The sequence below is a fragment of the Eutrigla gurnardus genome, assembly GCF_963514095.1.
Source record: "Eutrigla gurnardus genome assembly, chromosome: 22".
Classification (NCBI taxonomy): domain Eukaryota; kingdom Metazoa; phylum Chordata; class Actinopteri; order Perciformes; family Triglidae; genus Eutrigla; species Eutrigla gurnardus.
The window spans coordinates 12,589,157-12,605,764 of NC_139933.1; the positions used below are offsets into that span (position 1 = coordinate 12,589,157).

The following is a 16,608-nucleotide window of genomic DNA, read 5'->3' on the forward strand; positions in this document are numbered from 1 at the left end:
TGGCACAGTATGTGGATTGTGGTGGGCCAGTCTGGACCAAAAAGTCCAGGGTTGAATTTTTGTCCCAGTCCAGGCCTGCATGGAAGTGTGCAACACAAGGAATGGAAAAGTTTTTCTAAGATGAAATAGACCACCAGAGCAAGCTAAGGTGGTCGTGGTTAGACATTTGAAGGACTTGGATCGATACAAGTGACAATGACAAGCGACCAACAATGAAGTTCTCTATGGACATTTTTCTATTCTTTGTTTTTTTCTTTACTGAATCATTTTTTCCCTTATGGATTGATAGAATTGACATTGCATATTAAGGGCTATGATTTCTATGTTACCAGCAGAGCTAACAGGAGTGGAGGAGGCGTGGCCATCTATGTGGATAGTAAGTTCAAATGCAGACCAGTGGAATGTGGGACGTCTGTAATTGATGATTTAATGGAATGTATTGCTGTGGAAATTGAATTTAAAAGAATAAGGAATATTATTGTTGAATGTGTTTACAGGAAACCAGGATCAAATGTAAAAACTTATAAGGACAGTTTAGAAGAATTAATGAATGGTTTAAATAACAATAAAACACTTATAATCTGTGGCGATTTCAATATCGACCTCTCAAAGATATCTACACAGAAACAAACTTGTGATTTTTTGGATGCATTATATAGTAGAGGGTTGAACCCACAGCAAGGGCTGAGGGCAAGTGAGCGAGGGCGACTCAAACTGTTATTGAAACGCAGCTCCGGTGATTCTGGCGATAGCCCGACACAAACCGCGTACACATGTAAGTATACTGTAACATGATTTTTATGTTTCCAGCTGACGTTTAAATCGTATTGATAATGGACGTTACTTTATTGTTGTTGGAATTGTACGTTAACGTTACGAATCGGAGGTCCTGCCAGCCGGCTAGCCTACTGACGGTAATTTACCATAGAGGTTAGCGAGCGTAACTGAAGCGGCAAATGTGCAGTTTTTACCGACGTTAACTAAGAATATAGTGCTTATGTTAAACCGTGGTTATATATTTACTAACGGCGGTAAATAACGCAGTGCACCGTTCGTTAAAGGGACGGATGCAGACACCGAGCACCTCATTGGGTGGAGGGAACGAGGAGGAGAAGTTCACCGGCAGGAGGGATGCTGCTCGAGAGGCTTCACTTAAAAAATGTGGTGTTAAATGTTATAATTCTCATATGCAGGGCTTAAGTACTACTGGTGCATATTAAGCTACTCAATGATATAAGGTTGAACACCAGCGTATATAGATGGGAGATGTCCTGCTCTCCTGAGATGTCTACCTGAAACGTTTTTGTTGAACAGCAAGAAATCATCAATGAACTGTAACCCTTTTCTACGTGCTGTTCTTCATATAGGATGTTTCTTAAAGAACAGGGATGGAGGGAAGGTGGAGCCGGATGAGCTAAGAAGTGGGAGACCCTCAAGCAGAAATACAAGGTGAGTTGGAAGCAGTTTAAAGTATTGAACTCTACAGCATAAAAGAAACAAGATGAAGTTGTCTTTCTTATAATAACCAGGCAAAGTCAGTGCTGGGTAATGTCCCATGTGGAACAGTATTACAGTACATATTATAACATATGACTAGTGGTGAATAGTTGATCTAAACAATGATTATGATAAGTGTATGTATGTATTTATGTATATGTTGTTTATATGAGGAGAGGTCACTGCTGCACACTGGAAGTGTTTGTTGTCATGGATGAGGTGATGGAGCAAAGACCTGCTATTACCCCACTACACCCCATCTCCTCAGCCATGATGCCAACCACTGCAGCAGGGTCTCTCCTCCAGAGCAGGAGGGAAATAGACCTACAGGCCTAAAACATGAGTCAACAATCATATATATTCAGATATTTATTATTTAGATTTGTACACAACCTTATAATCGGAAAACATTTAACAGGAAACATTTGTCTGTAACAACTTCTACTATGTGGTATTACTTATAAACTGCACTACTGATAATCACAAATAAAACCTCAACAATAATCATGTTCTTGCAACACAGGGATCTGGACATTTGGAGTAGACACTGCAGCTGCGAGCCTCTGAGGATGTCCCAGGACTGCTGGAGCCTCTGAGGATATCCCAGGACTGCTGGAGTGGTTCGGCTTCGTCGCTGTCACCCCGTCACCACCGTGGAACTATGGACATGGAACCCATCTGTTCTGTTAGTAAGCAGTGGACGAGGTTCTCCGTGGAATGCCTTGAAATACAGAAGTCCTTCCTTAAATCCCCTTCCCGAAGTAGAGGCCCATCAGGAGGATTGACCTGCAGTACGTCCCTCTGGCACCAACCTGTAACAGAAAACATCACATATTACATTTATTCTGAATGCTTTCCTATTCATTTGTTGATAAACTACTTATTTCTACTTATGTCTTCTTATCATACACGTATTGAAACCTGTATATATATAACATGGATTATTTGTCTAATAAATTATTCACTAATATCCCACTTGCTTGTACTTGTTTATTTTTATCACACCAAACTCATACATGGTATTATTAAAACCACTTATATTAGCCTACATGTAGCCTACATTTGTTTATGCATGCATATGCACATCTATTGATAATCAAATAATAAAGGAACGTATTTAAACCAGATAAGCCATATTACTTACTTCAGAGGGAAATCCAAATTCCATGTGCATGTGAATAATGTAGCTCCTCCGACGGGCAGATTGCCTGCGTCGTCTGCGTGGTGAAGGTGCTGGTGTTCCGTGGTCAGAGGTATAATACGATCTATGAACGATTAATGATCGATAAAAGCTGCTTAATAGTCGCGATCGATGGCGAGTGAAAGCAGCTACTCAGGTAAGAGGAAGAAAGAGGGAAAGCGTGGGAGCGCGCATATATAAGAAACTGTAGAAAACATTTGACAGTTTAAATTTGACTTAAAAAATATTAAGAAATATTTAATTAACTGTAATAATAATCATGCTTTATATTTTGACAAGTAATTTCCATTAAACGGGAGCTAGAACCGCTAACGTAATCGATTCGGTTACGTGAGAGAAGATGAGGACGAGATGTCAATAAAGTAAAAAAAAAAAAAAAAAAATGTAGTATGAGATGTTAAACATCGGTGGTTATCTGTATTATCGCATTTAACACACTAAATAATAAGTGATTGTTTCTTTTAAAAGAAACACTGCATTATTTAAACATAGAGTAGAATTTAATGTAGAGTAAATGGTAACAAAAGCGCTTATATAGCGCTTTTATCTCATTGGCGCTTTTCACCACCGACGCGGAGTCTCAACCACGGAGGGAGTCAGCCAGCTCGTCGGGAGCAATTAGGGTGAGGTGTCTTGCTCAGGGACACGAGGACGTAGCTAGGAGGAGGAGCTGGGATCGAACCGGTAAACCTCTGGTTGCCAGTCCATCGCGCTCCCTCCTGAGCTAAGCCTCCCAGTATGGTCAAAACTTGAAATTCGATCGACCCAAATGAGTACAAACAGAGTCTAAAGCGCTGTGGCTCAATGACGACGTTTGAAATGTAAATTATTCTGTAACCTCCAGAAAATATGACATTCAAGCTGTCTTGTTGTCGCCGTGTGTTTTTTTTTAACGGCCACATAGTTTTCATAGCTGTAGTATGTTCGCAGAAATGTAGCTAATCTATGAGTGAGTCACAAGTCGTGATAGCTAACCAATGTCACTGATCAACCTGTCATCCCAGCTCGTGTTATCACCAGAGACTTTGATCAACACTAGACAATAATACAGTATTGAAAATGTGTTTTCTGATTAACTGCCACTACATTTGAATTAATTAAACAATGATAATAATGATTAAAGTAAATGAATCCAGTGCACAAGAACCTGGTGACACATTTTGCAGTCGTGAGAAGGATTGAGAAGGATTTTTTTTTTTTTTTTTGGGAGGTTGCAGCATTATAAAGCATTATTATTATTTATTACATCATGAGTTTTAATTGCTTCCAAGGCATCAAGGTATGACTTTGATCACATAAAATAAGCATGGGTGCTGCCCGTGTCCCATAGGGTTTGTTTTACAAAGAAATGTATCCCCGTCTTCTATAGATTCAGTTATATAATATAAGTGTAGCGGGGAGGTCTGACTGTCGGAACCGACGTATCTCACGGGCTCTTCTTCCGGTCGGGAGATTATTTAAGGACGGAACGGAAGCCGGGTACATCCTCTCCCTTTGATTAACGGCGAGACGTGGAAGCATTGTCAGCAGCGTGACAGACGGCAGGCGATTGTTTGCGAGCCCAGGTCGAGCTCGGTCAGCGTGGCCGCCGTAAAGGCACGGCCTTTTCCTCTTGGACAAGGGTCTCATGTGTATTTTGACGGTCGTTGTTTTTTTTCCCATACTCAATGTAGGCTACCGGGCCCTTTTTTGTTTAATTTGTTTTGGTCATTTTAGTTGTTTTGTTTCTTTTGTTTGTTTTTCTTATTGACATTAAGTTAGGTTGGGCAGGTGCAATGTGTCACTCTGAATAAGGTGTAAGCCTAAATCATAGCCTGGTTGAGCGAGCATCATCGACTTGCTGTTATTTTAGTGAGGCCCTCTTGTGCGCTTGGTGGCAGTGTGTGGAACTCTGCATATAGTGGGCCGTGATTTGTGTGTCTGTGTGCAGTGATATCTTTTGCCCTTTTGGGTCGTAGTCTTTTTTTTTTGCCACATGTGCGTTGGGTCCTAAATATAATTGCAGCCTTTGAACTCCTGTTATACCAGTACTATATAGACTAGTTGCACTAGTGTTTAACGAACTGTCCAGTTTATTGTCTTAACTAGCCTGTGTATATTGCCGAGGTTAGGTTTGCCCCGCCTTTGACTAACTGTCCAGCTTATTGTCTTACTAGCCCACATATATTGTACAGGTTGGCCCTGCCACGACTTTTGCCCAATTGTCCAGTTTATTGTCTTAATTAACAAGTGCCGGGTAATTGATTTGCTACTGTGTAGCTTAAGACTGTTTTAATTAGGATATATCAAATTGTGCTTTTATCAGTGGTTGAAAATAAAAGTTGTTATATTTTTGGAGCCATCGGCCTCTCGCATAGATGGATTATCATGACCATGGGCCCTGGACACAAACTCGCCACGGGCCCCTGCCTACACGCAAATAGTACGCGCGCAAAGGCGCTCTTCGCATTACGCACATAACAACACCGCAACACCACAACAACCACAAAATTACTGTCATTTTTGGTCTGTTTTGTTTGGCACCTGCCATGTACAGGACAATTACATATTATGGGAGAGACACCCAGCTCAAATAGCCAGCCATGGTAGTATTATGGAGTAAAACACACCTTAATTAAAATATAACCACCTAAAACAAATCGTGAAAGTAATAAAGGCAACATGAATGAACATCAGTAAAGAGCCACAGCTACGACCACACAAAACCAAAGTGAAACTACTCACCTAAACCACTGGCTTTTTCCTGGCCTTCTTTGAGGAAAAGTCCTTGATAAGGTCATCAAAGTCCAACTCTCGGACCAGTTCGGCCTCTATGGCCATGAGTGACAAACTGTTAAGGCGTCTCTGGGTCATTTTTGTCCGAAGTTCATGTTTTGTCCTGGCCATTTGAGAGAATGACCGTTCTCCCTTGCAGTTTGTGACAGGAAGCGTCAGATACAGTCTTACGGCAATGTACACATTAGGAAATGTTGACTGTAATCCACAATCAATTGTTTTAAGACATTTAGATGGAGGCACATTCTGTCCGTCTGATCTGATGAAAGATCTGAAGTGAATCAGTTAATTTCCAAGATTGCTGTCCAAGTCAGCGGGATAGGCAAAGGCAAGTGTGTTCGCTTTGTCAATTAACTCACGGTCAGATGTGTTTTCCGGCATGAAAAGAACACCAAACAGATCACACAGGTGCTTGTATGCATCAATTCTGTGGCTGAGACAGCTGACTAACTTATCGATAGCCATATTGAATGTTTCAATTTGGAATTTGCTTTTCCCATCAAATACCGCATCTTTTTCTGCGCTGTCATCCTCAAATCGTTTGCGCTTTCTGGTGCGCTGGAGGTCATATTTGTACGTCTGGCACACGCCTGGCACTGCTAAGGCTTCCTTTTCAAAGTCTGTGAAAAGACCTCTCTGTGCTGATACAAAATCACGCAGAGATATAAGAAGGCGCACAGTTGTCATGAGCTCTATGTCCGCTTTTTGGAGCTGTAAACTTGTCAGTTGGAATCGAGTCAGAATGGTATTCCAGAAATTAGCCATGAATGCAGTTTCCAGTTTATTTAATTTTACAGCGAGTGTGCTGGCCTCACTTCGGGTGTCTCTTTTCTCAGTTTCATCTTCAGCTATGCTCTCTAATGCCTCCCTTATTTTAACATAGTTTTGCCAAAGAGCTTTAGTCGAGTCAGCTCGGCAGCTCCACCTAGTGTTTGACAGTGATTTTAATGTTAAGTCTATATGAATATCAGAGTTCCGAAAAACTGGCTCCCACCTGTGAGTGGAGGCAGCACAGAATATGTACAAGGATTGCAGTGAATCAAAATACTGTCCCACTTCTAGACTGCTTACCTCTATGCTGTTTACACCCACTAAATCTAGAGAATGGGCAGCACAAGGCACATAGTGGATTAATGGGTTTTTTTGCTTCAAATGTGCCTGTAGTCCATTGTACCGGCCCGACATGTTGCTGGCATTATCAAATGATTGGCCTCTACAATTAGATAAGTCCAGCCCAAGATTCTCCACCATGGCAGTCACACAATCTGCCAGACTTTGGCCTGTATGGCTCTGAATTGGCTCAAATGCCAGGAAACGCTCCACTATGTTGCCTTGCTTGCTAACAAATCTGAAGATAAATGTTAACTGATCAACATGAGAGAGGTCGGGAGTGGAATCTACAATGACAGAGAAATATTTTGCATCACGGAGCTCTTCTGCAATTACTTGCCTGGTTTTTTCTCCCATCATGTCAATGAACTCCTCACATATTGTTGACGACAGATATGAGACGCTCCCTCTGCCCTTCTGGCCATATGTTTTAATATGCTCTGCCAGAAATGGGTCAAATTGGGATATTAACTCTAATATCCCCAAATAGTTGCCATTATGTGGCGATCCATGGAGCTCGTCATTCCCTCTGAATGCCAGTCCTCTTTCTCCTAAAAACTTGATCACTGCCACTACACGTCGCAGAACATCCCTCCAATATTCCCTCGCATCCGAAGTTTGCTTTCTCAGGGCTGAGTCGATTGCGCCAGTTCCACTCATCCTCTGCATCAGTGTCAGCATGTTGGACATATGGACGGGGCTCCTCTCATGCTCTGAAATGCGATGTGGATGTTTCCAGTCGCAAAATCCGTCCACAAATGCATTCTTTGTTGCCCCGAAAAGTTTGCAGGCAAAGCAGTACACATGTCCAGTTGATGGTGAATACACCACCCATTCTCGTGGTGCTAGTTGTCCATTAGGCAGTCGACTGCACATCATGTCATTGGTTAATGAACGAACCCGACCACCTAGACCGCAGTCTCTTGTTGATGCAGGGTATTTTGCTCGTCTGTTGTGAAAGGAAGAGGGCCCTCTTTCAATGAGAACACTCTTTACTTTGTCATTGGATATATTTCCCCACAGCGAAGGATCAGTAACAGTTTCACACCAGGAGTCTTCATCATCATCCCTCTGCTGTACGGCACCCGCCAACATCTCAACCTCCGCTGGGGATGTGAGGGGACTTAGCTCAGGCTGACCTGGCTCGGCCGCCCGGCTGCTGCCCGCCGTAGTACTGCTAGCACTGTCCGCTAAGGTTTCCGTAGGAGGCAGCGCCGCTCCACCGCTACCAAACGTCTCCGGCGAACTTGCACTAGCAGTGTTAGCATCCTTCAGGTCGTCCCGGTGAGTTGTAGTACTGCTACTACCGCTGCTATGAGTAGCACCATCATCTTGCCCCACTTTTCTGGTGAAAAATGTTGCGATGGCTGGGATGCTTCAAAGCAGCATCTTTGGCTTCTTTTTCTTTCCTTTGTTTTCTTTTAGCTGATCCACTGAGCTCCCGCTTCTCCATTTTGAAAATGCAATGTACGGTTGACCCCCAGCATACGTACTACGTACGTCATTGTGTCATCACACATTACTGATTTAATCTTATAATTTCTAAAACATTCAAATTATTTTATTATCATACTACATTTTCAAAACCACAGCCATTCCAATATATTTTTGAAATTGTACCAAAAACAAAACAAAACAACAACTCTGAAGGCCAAGGGCCCCTATTGGCGCTGGGGCCCTGGGCACACGCCCACTTTGCCCATGCGGTAATCCGTCTATGGCCTCTCGTCTTGTTTATTCCGGACTGTACCTGACTGACCTGTACCTGAAGTGGTGATCTAGAGTGCAAATCCGTAACGGATTAGTCCTTATGGCCCTTTTTCATCACTACATAATTATTACAGCCTAATGATACCAGATTTTGAGGCTAATACACAGTGGCGGTTTCTCATATGGGCAGTATGGGCAGCCGCCCAGGGCGGCATGAGCGCCCGCACAAAGAAATGGTGCGTCTGCTGATGCTGAGAGAGACTGGTTCACAGCCGCGGAAGCGCCGCGAATAGGCGCGGCCGCCCCGCACCGTGAAGCGATTGCTTCGGCGTCTGCTCTATTTTTTGCGCGTGTCGCGAGCGTTCGTGTCAATTTTGGCAGGAAATCACACAAAGAAACACGAGACAATCAAGTCAATTTTCAAAATTAAAGCACTTTTCAAAATAAAATACCGCAATTGACAAGTGCTATATTTGTGTATCTAAACTCGCACTGGGAAACAGGAAGAGAAAATACATTGAATAAATGTGAAGAGTAGATAAACAAATATGTGTATTTCAACTGTATATCTACACTGTCTACTACCATACACACTCTCTGTCTGTCTCTGTGTGTGTGGTTCGCCAAGGGCGTCATGAAACCTAGGACCGCCACTGTCCGCTCTGGCATACAGGCTTGTAATAATGGATGTGTTTTGAGTAAGTCCTCGCTCTGAGGCACGCGCAGCCCCCCCCCCCCCCCCCCCCCCCCCAATATAAGTGAGCCCCCCCGAAAGCCGCGGTATAGTTCGCACACTGACGTCATCAATTGTCGTGGAAACAGAACGATGCCCCCAGAGCGGGTATAAAAGGGCTGTCGACCATTTTGTGTTCTCTTTTCGCACTTGTACTTGACACACATTGGTAAAACTGGAGAGTTGATCCAAACTGTAGAGAGTATCAAATCGCTGAAGACCCAAACGGAGAGTTTCACACCGCCGAAGAAGAAGGACCTGAACGCAATCTTTGCTAGGAAGCCGAACGAGAGGGATCGTCAACGAGCTACTGCGGGAAAGAGGGCGACGAAGCCCCTCGGGGCTGCGGACCCAGGAGCAGCCCCAGCAGGCCCGGATCTGAACCGAGGCATCGGGGTAAGACAACTTTGTTGGTTTGGTTTTTACGTTTTACTTGTTGATGCATCCATTAAAGACGCTAAAAGCGCCCAAAGTCAGAAATCAGTGTCACTTTTTGAGTTTGACGGTGAACAGTTCACATCAGTTCATGAGGACTGGTGGGAAAACCCACATTTGGTGAAAGCAGACACTCGCTCTACGATGTCTTCGTGTAAATGTAATATTTGTGTGGGACAGAATGTGTTAAATATGGCGGGAGAGCCGTGTAGTGTCGTAATAGAAAGTGCGGTGGTCGGAAAGTTGTTTTGTTTGGATTTGAATGTGTCAAATCTTCCACATCTGACATGGAGATTTGTGGGAAAGAAATGGCGGCGGCCATATTTCATAAAATGCCAAACATGTGTTTTAGTTGTTCACCATGGAAACGACGGAAGTGTTCGTGCTGCGGTCGAGTGAGCGTCATTCGTTTTTCCGAAGTTAAACCATCCATCCATCCATCCATCCATTTTCTTCCGCTTTATCCGGGACCGGGTCGCGGGGGCAGCTGCCTGAGCAGGGACGCCCAGACTTCCCTCTCCCCGGACACTTCCCCCAGCTCCTCCGGGAGGACCCCAAGGCGTTCCCAGGCCAGCCGGGTGACATAGTCACTCCAGCGTGTCCTGGGTCTTCCTCGGGGTCTCCTCCCGGTGGGGCATGCCTGGAACACCTCCCGAGGGAGGCGTCCAGGGGGCATCCGGTACAGATGCCCGAGCCACCTCAACTGGCTCCTCTCGATGTGGAGGAGCAGCGCCTCTACTCCGAGCTCCTCCCGTGTGACGGAGCTCCTCACCCTATCTCTAAGGGAGCGCCCCGCCACCCTGCGGAGGAAGCTCATTTCGGCCGCTTGTATCCGGGATCTTATTCTTTCGGTCATGACCCAAAGTTCATGACCATAGGTGAGGGTAGGAACGTAGATTGACCGGTAAATTGAGAGCTTCGCCTTTCGGCTCAGCTCTCTCTTTACCACGACGGACCGATACAACGACCGCATTACTGCAGCCGCTGCACCGATCCGCCTGTCAATCTCACGTTCCATCCTTCCCTCACTCGTGAACAAGACCCCAAGATACTTAAACTCCTCCACTTGAGGCAGGAACTCCCCCCCGACCTGGAGGGAGCAAGCCACCTTTTTCCGGTCGAGAACCATGGCCTCAGATTTGGAGGTGCTAATCCTCATCCCGGCTGCTTCACACTCGGCTGCAAACCGCCCCAGGGCATGCTGGAGGTCCTGGCTCGAAGGAGCCAACAGGACCACATCGTCTGCAAAAAGCAGGGATGAAATCCAGTGGCTCCCGAACCAGATCCCCTCCGGCCCACGGCTGCGCCTAGAAATCCTGTCCATAAAAATAATGAACAGGACCGGTGACAAAGGGCAGCCCTGCCGGAGTCCAACATGCACCTGAAACAGGTCTGACTTACTGCCGGCAATGCGAACCAAGCTCCTGCTCCGGTCATACAGGGACCGAACAGCCCTTAGCAGAGGGCCCCCGACCCCGTACTCCCGAAGTACCTCCCACAGAATGCCACGAGGAACACGGTCGAATGCCTTCTCCAAGTCCACAAAACACATGTGGACTGGTTGGGCAAACTCCCATGAACCCTCGAGCACCCTGCAGAGGGTATAGAGCTGGTCCAGTGTTCCACGGCCAGGACGAAAACCGCATTGTTCCTCCTGAATCTGAGGTTCGACTATCGGCCGAATTTTCCTCTCCAGTACCCTGGAATAGACTTTCCCGGGGAGGCTGAGAAGTGTGATCCCCCGATAGTTGGAACACACCCTCCGGTCCCCCTTTTTGAATAGAGGGACCACCACCCCGGTCTGCCAGTCCAGAGGCACTGTCCCCGACTGCCACGCGATGTTGCAGAGACGTGTCAGCCACGACAGCCCCACAGCATCCAGAGACTTGAGATACTCAGGGTGAATCTCATCCACCCCCGGTGCCTTGCCACCGGGGAGCTTCTTTACTACCTCGGTGACTTCAGCCCGGGTAATGGGTGGATGAACCTCCGAGTCTCCAGCCTCTGCTTCCTCAATGGAAGACGTGTCAGTGGGGTTGAGGAGATCCTCGAAGTATTCCTTCCACCGCCCGACGATATCCCCAGTCGAAGTCAGCAGCTCCCCACCTCCACCGTAAACAGTGTTGGTGGAGGGCTGCTTCCCCTTCCTGAGGCGCCGGATGGTTTGCCAGAATTTCCTCGAGGCCGACCGATAGTCCTCCTCCATGGCCTCCCCGAACTCTTCCCAGACCCGAACCTTTGCTTCAGCGACTACCCGCGCTGCAGCACGCTTGGCCTGCCGGTACCCGTCAGCTGCCTCGGGAGTCCCCCGAGCCAACCAGGTTCGGTAGGACTCCTTCTTCAGCTTGACAGCATCCCTTACTTCCGGTGTCCACCACCGGGTTCGGGGATTGCCACCACGACAGGCACCGGAGACCTTACGGCCACAGCTTCGAACAGCCGCGTCCACAATGGAAGCAGAGAACAAGGTCCATTCGGACTCAATGTCCCCAGCCTCCCTCGGGATCTGGTCAAAGCTCTCCCGGAGGTGGGAGTTGAAGACCTCCCTGACAGGGGGTTCCACCAGATGTTCCCAGCAGACCCTCACAACACGTTTAGGTCTGCCAAGTCTGTCCAGCTTCCTCCCCTGCCAGCGGATCCAACTCACCACCAGGTGGTGATCAGTTGACAGCTCAGCCCCTCTCTTCACCCGAGTGTCCAAGACATACGGCCGGAGGTCAGATGACACAACCATAAAGTCGATCATTGACCTCCGGCCTAGGGTGTCCTGGTGCCACGTGCACTGATGGACACCCTTATGCTTGAACATGGTGTTCGTTATGGACAAACTGTGACTAGCACAGAAGTCCAATAACAGAACCCCACTCGGGTTCTGATCGGGGAGGCCGTTCCTCCCAATCACGCCCCTCCAGGTAACACTGTCATTGCCCACGTGAGCGTTGAAGTCCCCCAGTAAAACAATGGAGTCCCCGGTTGGAGCACTCTCAAGTACCCCTCCCAAGGACTCCAAGAAGGCCGGGTACTCTGCACTGCCGTTTGGCCCGTAGGCCGAAACAACAGTGAGAGACCTATCCCCGACCCGAAGGTGCAGGGAGACGACCCTCTCGTTCACTGGGGAAAACTCCAACACATGGCGGCTGAGCTGGGGGGCTATAAGCAAGCCCACACCAGCTCGGCGCCTTTCACCGCGGGCAACTCCAGAGTAGAAGAGAGTCCAGCCTCTCTCAAGGAGTTGGGTTCCAGAGCCCAGACTGTGCGTGGAGGTGAGCCCAACTACGTTGGGCTCACGAAGTTAAACCAGCCACCCGTAAATTTGCAGTGCGCTCGTATTGTGATACTTATGGTAAATTCATTGCAACTGACTGACAACTCACAAACTTACAGGATTTTTCACAGTGTTTTTTTTTTTTAATAACACGCCTTTGGATCCAAAAATTACAGAATATTTCACTGTGGGATTTTTAAATAAAACATCTTTGTTTTAATTTTTTTTACGTTTGTGTTTTTACTGCTGACAAGTATGTTTAATAATGTTTTTATATTATAGAGAATAGATTTAGAGTCCAGCTCTGTATGATAAGTGGTCTGAGATTACTTTTTATGGTATGTATTATTTGATGTAATTGGATTTATTTTATTTTTTTATTTTTTTTGCAGCGGAGAACATCTGAGGAGGAGACTAGTGGACACTGAGTCTCAGAGGAAGAGATTTCTATTTGTTTTACACATTCAATACAAATGTTCACGGTTGTATTCCTGATAACTTGTTTGGCCAGTTTTTTTTTTCATTTTTCCATTTAGGATGCCTCGGAAGAACCACCGGCTGTCCGCTGCTGCCAGGCGGAGGATGGAGGATCGGTGTGACGGGCAGGAGCCTGTCATTTCCTTCTCGGGCAGACCCCCTGGTATGTACTCAAATGTTTTCTTTTATCATTAAATTATTTAATTTATTAATTGTTAGATGTTTTCTCACTATATTTAGTGCAAACCTAGTGGAAAGAGCTATGCCTCTATACTTATTATAAATTATGAATGAAATTTCTGACTGTGATTTTTTTATTTATTTTTACTTTTTCACTAGCCCGTGGAACTGGACGTCGCCATGCCGTGAGGAAGTGGCCAACTTCTGCTCACACCGGCAGGAGCCACAAGTTGGTCATCCCGCCGGAGTCTCCAGACAAAAAGGTAATGTTGTGTTGGAAGTCATTTGATAAATGATGTTTGATGTTGATCATAATCTTGTTTGCATGATAATAATTCTCCGTTGTGTCGTTCTAGTTTGTTCTTCTTGTCGGGGACTCCCACCTTCGTAGCATCGTGGATGGGTTCGTCACGATGCCGGAGGGACGCCTGTCGTTTGGTGCCATGGCGACGCCGGGGGCTTGTGCCAGGGACCTGAGGACCGAGCTGGTGAGTGCAGTTGTGCCACGTACACCAGACCTTGTATGTGTTCTTGCCCCCAGCAACAACCTGACGGCCAGGAGGACGGTGGAGCAGGCAGGGGAGGACTTCGGTGAGCTCATCGCCAGTGCCTGCAGTCGGTGGCCCAAGGTGTTCGTCCTGGACTTCGTTCCTCGCCTGACGGTCGACGTGGATGTCCAGGATAACTTCAGGCAGGAGTTTCGCCGCGTTGCAGCAGTCATGGGTACGTTTTAAAAGGATGTTTGTGAAGTACATTTACATGTATGGTGTGTCATGTGTTGGATAGCAGACTTTTAACTATGCCATCTCTGTGTATTTATTGTAGACGTGCGGTACTGCTGCATCGCGGAGCACTTCCCATTGAACCGCCGTGAGCTGTGGAGCCGGGATGGTGTAAGTATACGAGTATTTAAGTGCATGGGAGATTTACTGTCAAATGTCTGTTCAGTCAATTAATTGTGATTGTGATTTGTTTTTAGGTCCATCTGAGTGACAACCATGGGATGGGTGTCCTGGTCCAGCTGATGTGGAGCTACGCACTCCAGCAGTTGGAGCCCCCCCCGCCGCCGCCCGTGGTTCCCCCCCGGAGATCGCCTCCAGCCCAGCGTCGCCGTCCCCAGCCGGTCGTGATGGACGACGTCGCCCCTGCCCCGCTGGCCCAACGCTGGACCGTAGTTGGACAGGACAGGAAGGTAAGACATGTGTGGTTGAGACTATTTGGAAAATGTCATATTTTAAATCAGTTTACTGTCATGACGATGAAAGGCCACTTTTTGATCAAAACGGTTCTGTCCGTCATTACAGAGGAAGCGACCTGAGGGACTTGGCCAGTCCACAGGTGCTGGGAAGAGGAGGGTGGTTCACACGGTTTGTTATTTTTGATTACGTTTTAATTGAAAAATGTGTATATGTTTGACTGTGGATGCTTTGTTTTTGATGAAACATTTCCACTAATAGTCTTTCTGTGTTTTTATTTCACAGGGCGTGTGTTCCACCCCCCCCACTCCTCTCCGGTTCAGCTCGGAGATGCTGGAGTCCACGGACCGGCTCGTGCCTGCGGACCTCAGTGCCCCCGTGGACTCCACTGCAGCTCCAGAAGGCGAACAGGTAATTAGCATTTAAATGAGATCTGTTTTTTTTTATGCCATGTTGTAAAGTTTCCACTTTTTAATGATGTTTTTCCTGATGTCAAAAAGAAGCTCTGTTTTCAATACGTCTTTGTTTTGTTGCTTTTCTACATTTAGAACGTGGAGCATCGTAGGAAGCGTCGTCGTAGGAAGCGTCGTCGTAGGCGTGGCTTCCAAGAAGACTCCTGAAGTAGTCTAATAATTGTAATTGTGTTGATACATGTGTGTGGACAGTGATGATAATAATAGAATGTTATTTTTTATTTTTTATTCATTTCAATCATCTTACAAACTTGACAAAAACAAAACTAAACCCTCAAATGAAACGTAAATACATCAAACGGTCAAACAGAACACAACAACAAACTATTTTCCTCTAACAATGGTTTGATAACAATATACTTTTACTGAGTCAGTTGTTTGACCAACATGGGCGTCTTTACAGTTATGTTGAATTTATGCAACGGTATGGAATCCCTGTTACACCCAAGGATTTTTCTATTGTTTTTGATGCTGTGCCTTCGGGTATTAGTTTTTATTAAGTTTTTTTAACCAACAAGGTCAAAGAGATCTCATTTAAAATGCTTCAGTTTTAAATTCTAAATTCTCAGTTTTATATGATTAATTTGTTAACTACTTTATCCAAATTTTCCAAACATAAGTCTAAATGTTCTGGTAAGAAGCCAAACTTCCTGGAACTGTCTGCATATGTTGGTCAATATATCTCCTCCCTCTGTGATTGTGAGACTAAAAAAAGCTGTTAAAACGTGTGATCTTTTTTTTTAAGATTTACAAAATATTTATTTACATTTTGTTTGTTTTTTGTTTTGTTTGTTTGTTCTCCATCTTGCTGTCCACCCCTGGTGTATTTATGATGGTTTGGTTGTGTATTAATGTTGTATACATCTCATCTAACTGTATTCAATCCATCAATGTTCTGTTTTTGTTAGTTGAGCCATGTTTTGTGTGAGCAAAAATAAACGCTCTGAACCCCAAACAACGCTGTGTCGTCCTTCATTCCTCTCCCTGTGAGCGCTGAGGTTCACAAGGATGGATATAGAATGGTGTTTGCATGTATATATATTTATTACAGTTTTTCTCCATTGGTTTGACTCTTTTCTTGAAACAGAAATTACATTCTCAAAACAACATGGACAAATCTCCAAACCACTTGGCAATTTTCCACAACAGAATTGCATTTCTCATTCATTTCATCAAATTGCAATTGTCTTAGTACATGTCTCAATATCTCATTACATCTTTACAAATGATTAAGTACAGGTAGACTACATTTAGCACAATTTCCAGGTGAATAGATCTTGTTGATCTAAACTGATTGTGGATTCTCAGTCTAATGGTTGTTCTCTGCTAAACATGTCAGCATCATTTCATTGTGTGCACAATAGTCTGATCAATTGTCAAAAAGAGTCAAGAACATAATACCATGAATACCATATATGAATCTCTTGGAACATTTGATAAATTGAGTACAGTAATTGACAGTCAGGTGAAACTAGAACTTGACTAACGAAGGAGGAGTTTCACTCATCTCAGATGACCAATCAAACCGTATGTTTAGTTACCTGACAGGTGCTGTC

At 45.4% G+C, this 16,608-nt stretch overlaps 1 protein-coding gene and 1 long non-coding RNA gene across 3 annotated transcripts; both read left to right on the forward strand.

Annotated features, from left to right (window-relative positions):
- Window positions 1–689: 689 nt before the first annotated feature.
- Window positions 690–2,385, forward strand: LOC311032889. 2 transcript variants are annotated; one of them, XR_014599225.1, is made up of 3 exons: window positions 690–775; window positions 1,382–1,449; window positions 2,021–2,385. It is a non-coding gene; the product is annotated as an uncharacterized lncRNA (long non-coding RNA). The 2 variants fall into 2 exon arrangements; XR_014599226.1 differs by having other exon boundaries at window positions 735–775; window positions 1,368–1,449.
- Window positions 2,386–13,030: 10,645 nt separating this feature from the next.
- On the forward strand, window positions 13,031–15,199 carry LOC311008499 (uncharacterized protein; the record flags this gene model as incomplete). The annotated part of the gene is made up of 8 exons (XM_084002192.1): window positions 13,031–13,366; window positions 13,543–13,646; window positions 13,740–14,106; window positions 14,209–14,276; window positions 14,363–14,575; window positions 14,688–14,750; window positions 14,865–14,990; window positions 15,128–15,199. The coding sequence occupies exons 1-8, from the start codon at window positions 13,264–13,266 to the stop codon at window positions 15,197–15,199; spliced, it is 1,116 nt and encodes a 371-aa protein (XP_083858318.1). The 5' UTR covers window positions 13,031–13,263.
- Window positions 15,200–16,608: the final 1,409 nt, after the last annotated feature.